The following is a 6,196-nucleotide window of genomic DNA, read 5'->3' on the forward strand; positions in this document are numbered from 1 at the left end:
CTGAGGTGGCTTCTATTGTTGCGGAGCACAGGCTCTAGGCGCACGGGCTTTGGTAGTTGTGGCTTGTGGGCTCTAGAGCGCAGGCTCAGTAGTTGTGGTGCACGGGCTTAGTTGCTGCGAGGCATGTGGGATCTTCCCGGACCATGGCTCGAACCCGTGTCCCCTGCATTGGCAGGCGGATTCCTAACCACTGCACCACCTGGGAAGCCCCTTCCCTCTGTTCTTAATTTTTAAAAATCAAGTTAATGGTTTTCTCTTCCTTAAAAGAATGTAAAACAAACTCCAAAATGAATTAACAAGAACAAAAAGCCCTTGAGTATGGCATTCAACTTTTTCCCATAAATCTCAAAGGGGAAAAAAAGGATTTCTTATAAGTGGGAAGGTTGGATTATGAGTAGCACACATCAAAAATATAAACAGGCAGGCGACACATACTACCAAGATACTGTAAGACACACCTTTTCCAATTAGCTTATGCTGAACTGCATGGCAGGGACAAGCAAGGCAATTGGAGTTGGGAGGAGTCCAGCAGGGTTTTTCTGTAGAGCAAAAGAAGCACTTTCCGTGCTTGCAGTGAGCCTTGAGTAAAGCTGAACTGGGATCAGGCAGAGTACACAATAAAAGCAGTGAGACTAGTCAGGCTACAGTGGAGATTTAAGCTGAGAGCTGCTAAGGCAGAGAATTAGGAAAATAAAGTGGGGTTGAATAAATAACTGTTTTGTAAATCAGAAAAGTTTAGAGTGAATGAGATAGGCAACAGGAGGCTCTACTAGATCCCAGGGCAGGAGAATGACTTTTTGTGGGAGGATTAGTCTAATGCAAGTTGTACTGGGGAGGGAGGGAAGGCAATGAAATAAGGGAGAGGGCACATACTAAGAAAGAAGGTCTTAACTGCTGCAAAAATAATGGAAAAGGAAGGAATGAATGCATGTAAGAGACTTTCAGAAGCCATAATAGGACTTAGTCATGTCAAACTTTTTAGCCCTGGGGAGTGGGAAGAAATTGGGTAGCTGGGGAGAAAACAAGGAGGGGACTGGGAAGGAGTTAGCCCAGACAACTGGTTCAAAAAAATCAAGAACAGGAAAGCAAACTTGATTCAACATCTGCAGTGCTTTAAGTTAAGCTGTGGAGAAGAATCATACAGTTAAGTGTCCTATCTCCTCTAAGCACGTTAAAAGCAAACATACAGGCTTTTTTTTAAATCTAAGAAAGTCAAGAGTTACAGCTAATCAGATTCTTCAAGGGCACTGTGAAATTTCTGAAGTACGACGCCAAAAATGGATCCCCACCCCCAGTGCTCATCATTTGGGAGATAGGTATCAAGAGCAAGGCCTCTGGAAACAAACTCCCTCGCTCTGAATCCTGGCTCTCCCACTTACTCGATGAGAAAACTTGGAGAAACTTGGCTCTCCGGGAGGGGGAGGATGTACTCTTGCAGTATTTGGGCTTGGGGAGGGAAGGCAGTAGCTGAAGGTGCCCGAAGTCTAAGTGTGAAATGCTGATTTAGAGAGAAGGTGAGTCACCTCTTCGAAAGTTTCAGTTTCCCCAGCTGTTAAAAACAGGAAGATAATAAAATCTACCTCACCGGATTTTTTAAGGACTGAATTCGATAATCCTTCCGAAGTACTGAACATAACGTCTGATGTGCTACAACCGTTCGATAAATGTTAGTGGTACACAAAATCAATACAAGGAATAATGCTATTTTTAACACTATTATTAACCATCCCTATCTCTTCTTGATATTCTCCGAGTATTGTACTACTGTGATGGTTCTGTCAGATTCTCAGAGGGGTCTGACATCCCCCAGAGGTTCAGAATCCCTGGAGCGGAGACCTGGGAAGAGATAAGTGGCTGAGGCGGTAGGCCAGGAGGCTGCGGGCCCAGCCGTCAGGCCCTGCGCACCAGCCCGCGGGCTTGGGGGGGGGAAAGATAACAACAGGCAACACTCTCAGCGCGTTCACTCCGTGCCTGCCAGCCACTGCGCTCTGCGCTCTACGCACATCACCTACTCCAATCCTCGCGACAGCCTTCCGAGTCAGCTGCTTTCGTCAGCGCCACTTTACAAATGGGGAAACTGAGGCGCCCGGGATGAAACCGCTAGCCCAAGGTCACATGGCTCTAGAGCGAAGGCTCGGGAGACCGCGCTCTCACCACCGCGCCTGGCTCGGTCCGCGCAGGAAGGGCAGGGAAGAAGGGGGTGGGGACGCCCAGGGACCCCGATCGACAGAAGGCCGCGGGGGCCGGGCCGGGGAAGGCGATCGCGCGGGGGCGGCGGCCGGACTCACCTTGGCACTGTGCACCGCCTCCTGCGCCCCGCGGAGCTGCAGCCAGATGCGCGCAGGGAGCGGTTCCTCAGCCCCGAGCGCGCCGAGCACGGCCAGGCTCACACCGAACAGGCCCTCGATGCGGCCGCGGCTCCGTTCCAGCAGCGCCGCCTTCTCGGCGGGCGCCGTGAACTCGTCCAGTACCGCCCGGGCCGCCATGGCGGGCGCGGCCTCCCGCGGCGGCGCCGGGGGCCGGCGGCGGCGACGCCCCCTCAGCGTGCTGCCCCTGTACCCGAGCCCGTCAGGCGGCGTCGGCCCTCCAGGCCGCCTTGCCCCGGCCCGAGCCCTGCCGCCTGGCCGGAGACCCGGCTACACCATCCCGCCGCGGCAGCCGCAGCTGGGTAACTGCGGGTAAAAAGCCCCTTCGCCGCCGCCGCCACCGCCGCCGCCGCCGCGGGCCGGGCCCCGCCGCCGCGCATGCGCCCCGCCCTCCGCCGTCATTGAGAGTCGCCACCCCCTGGGGGGGGGCGCGGAGGCGACGAAAGTGTACGTCACGCACAGTCGCCATGTTTGTTGAGGGCCCAACGATGGCTCTGGAGGGGGGCCTGGGTGGTCTTTGGTCAGGCCACGACGCTTTTGCGTGGCCTGGTGGATGATGAATTTATGGTTTTACAGATGGGGAAATTGAGGCTCCGAGCCAGTAGGCGGGACTGACCCAGTGTCACACAAGGGATTTGACTTGCTTTCAGACATCTAGAAGCCCAATATAACACTCTAGCAAACTGAGTTTTCCAGCTTCTCATTTATTGATAGATGTTTTCTTCTCTTCCTCCCTCGATCCCTCCTGCACCTCTCTCTGTCTCTCTCTCTCTGTCTCTCTCTCTGTCTCTCTCTCTCCCTTTCCTTTGCTTTGCATTGTTTTCTCAGTAAAAATGGTAATAGGAAGAGAAGAAAATGGGAATAATGTGTATGGAGAATTGAAAAGCAAAGAAATGATTAAGGAAAGGTCACGAGAGTGTTTTCTTCTGGGAAGGGAGGAGGAGAATGTGTTATAGAAGAGGTACAAGAAGTGCGGGACTAGGGGCTCCTCCGTGATTTTAGTGGGGTACTTGGGCAAGTACACCCTAAGCCCTCTCCAGGTCTGTTTTCCCATCTGTAAATTCAAGGGTTGCTCTAGTTATCTCCGAAGTCTTTTCCAGATGTTACGTTCTCTGAGTCCATGAAAACAGATTGTGGAAGATAAAGTGGTTTCCTTTCTCTGGGCTAAATATTGTGGGTATAGTAGATACTTAGGGACCATGGGCATATTACTTGTCTAAGTCGTAATTTCTCATCTGGAAATATGGGTAACAATAGTACTTCCTACTGTGAAAATTAAGATAGTACCTGGACACAGTAAATGATCATTAAATATTAGCTATTATTGTTAAATTAGCAATATATTTAAGGCTCCATTTTCACAGCAAAGCTTTGTGTGGATTTTGCAACCATACTGAACTTATGGGCCTGGGAGCCCCCTCCCGCTGTATAGATTCCCCCTTGAGGAGAAAGAAGGGGAACTAACGATGTTGCAGTTGGAAAGGCCAAGTGGGAATGGTCTTGGTAAGAGGGATTACCCAAGGTAAAACCTCTCAAGGATCCAGGCTGCTGGGGTTTTCCATATGCCTCAGAAATTCAGACAGGTGTGGTCCCCTGGCGCCCCACCAAAGGATGACTCAGCACAGGGAAGAGAACCACTAGGCTCACAGACTGACAACTTCCTGCTCCCCTGGGCTTTTCCCTGGGTGTCCACACAGCCAGCAGCCTTCCTCCATCAGGTAGATGACCTGAGATTGGCTGAGGCAGGTCAGGTGGAGAGTGTGGCCTTGCAGATAGACTGCACCCAGAGCAGGAGTCAACACAACATGTTATTTCCTGTCTTCCTGGTGCGCTCACCTTAAATGGAATTGCTATTGTTCAGTGATTGGACAGGGCTTTCCCCAGGGCGGGTCCTGTTTGCTCCCAGCAACTTCCCTGCTGGTGAGTCTTAATTGCTTAATTATTAGGGCTGAGAAGAGGCTGCTTTGAAAAACACACTACAGCTCCTTCCCCTTCCCCCCAAGAAACCTGCCCTAAAACAACACTAGTAGTTCAGACACACAACCACAGAAGAAAATTAGGCCTTTAGACTGTGTTCAGAAGTCACTGGGTTGGTGTATCGCCAGAGACACAGCTTTGGGATTTTTTCCCTCTGTTTAGAACACTTGCCAGTTCATATCTGGTCAGCATTTCCCTTTAGGGAACTCTCAAGGTTTCCTGAGTGTAGGGAACAAGGAGAGAGAGGGAGAGAGAGAAATCCCCTTTTAGGAAACTCCCTTGCTTCCTGTAGTTTCTGAACCACAACTTCCATCACTTGGCCAGTCTTGCCTACCTGGCTGGCCTCACCACCCAGGACAGTTAGCACCAGGTATGAGAACTTCACAGAGTCTATATTCCAGATACTGTACCTGTTTGTTTTCTCTAATCTCCATAATAACCCATGAGAGGGTGTTGAGGGAATCACCTATTTCCTCTTCTCATACTTTCATTGTGAGGGCAGGCGGTGGATTCCTACCCTTTTCTCCAGCAGGGCTGACTGTGGAAGAACACATGCAGTGCCCCTCGCCCACTCTCCCCCAGGGCAGGAGAAGAACTTCTCTGACCCCGCTGACGGCTGACTTTCTGAGAAGGATCAGTGCTGGGTTGGGCCACCCTGCCCCCAGAGAGGGTGTGTTATTCTCTGCTGTCTGCGGTTGGCCACCGTGTCAGTGACTGTGTGAAGTATTTTCACCTCAGCCACATCCTCCGGTCCAGCTTTATCAGTAATAAAGATGACACTTTGATCTCTACCTGTCTGACACCTGCTTTTATTTCTCAGTCCTGAATGCAGGAGGGTCAGGAAGAGTGTTTACTGGCTTCCTAAATCTCCAGCAGTGGTTGCTATTTTTATCATTCCTATTTTAAAGATGAAGAAAGAGAAGCATAGAGAGGTTCTGGAACATTCCACAGAGCTGGTAAGTGAAGTGGTAGGAATAGGCATTTGAATCCAGGCAGTTTGACTCTGTACTGGGTGTTATATATGCAACCGGCTCCCTTTTCTGCCCTTGTACAAGAGCAAGAGGAAATAATATGTTCTCATGACTAACCCCTTAATGTTTGGACCCTCCTTGCCTTGGGATGCTCTCAAAACCGGACAGACTTGAACCTGTCACATTGCTTCACTCACCAACCAGTCTAATAAACAGACTCAAGATGGAGTGTTTTCCTGGGTTCTTTGTTTTTGGTGTAATAACACCCAGGGCTTAGAATAAGGAACAGGAATACGACTGTGCTTCAGCCTCACAGAAATTTTAATACATTGGCAAACTGTTCAGTGTCTCTTATCTCCCTTGTCACTAGTCCAAGTTACCGTCATCTCTCCCTTTGACAACTGTGGGGTCTCTCCCACATTCTTCCTGGCCTCTCTCTAAATTTCAGGAGCTACAACTACTGGAAGGTTGGGAGAAATTACTCCGTGGCCAGAGTAATCTTCTCAAGTTACAAATTTCATCAGTTAATCTCTTGCTTAAGACCTTACAAGAGCTTTGCGTTATGCTCAGAATAAAATTCAAACTCTACCTCGGTTTGCAGCACTTGCAAGATCCATCCCCTGCTTTCTTCTCCTCCCTCCACCTGGCCCAGCTTATACTGCCTGAGGGTATTTGCACAAGCTGTTGCTTCCTCCAGCTTTCTTTTCACTGACTTAACTCCTGCCCATCAGTCAGATCTCAGTTCAGGAGTGACTTGTTCAAGAATTCATTCACTGGTCTCTCTGATGAGTCAAGTCCCCTGGTCCCAGGCTCGTGGGGCACTGTGGCCCTCTCACTCACAGCACTAGGGCCAGTTTTTTTTTTTTTTAATTAATTAATTAA

At 50.0% G+C, this 6,196-nt stretch overlaps 1 protein-coding gene across 3 annotated transcripts in view; it reads right to left on the minus strand.

Moving 5' to 3' along the window:
- N4BP1 (NEDD4 binding protein 1) overlaps window positions 1–2,759 on the minus strand; it is a 49,427-nt gene extending 46,668 nt beyond the window's left edge. The window contains exon 1 of one of the 3 annotated variants that reach the window (XM_036832573.1): window positions 2,289–2,750. In XM_036832573.1, coding sequence (XP_036688468.1) covers window positions 2,289–2,486 — 198 coding nt within the window. In that variant the 5' untranslated portion in view covers window positions 2,487–2,750. Of the gene's footprint in view, window positions 1–2,288 lie in introns of all 3 variants that reach the window. The other 2 variants (XM_036832574.1, XM_036832576.1) reach the window with 2 other exon arrangements.
- Between the last annotated feature and the right edge of the window lie 3,437 nt (window positions 2,760–6,196).

The sequence above is a fragment of the Balaenoptera musculus genome, chromosome 19 (assembly GCF_009873245.2).
Source record: "Balaenoptera musculus isolate JJ_BM4_2016_0621 chromosome 19, mBalMus1.pri.v3, whole genome shotgun sequence".
In the NCBI taxonomy this organism is placed as follows: domain Eukaryota; kingdom Metazoa; phylum Chordata; class Mammalia; order Artiodactyla; family Balaenopteridae; genus Balaenoptera; species Balaenoptera musculus.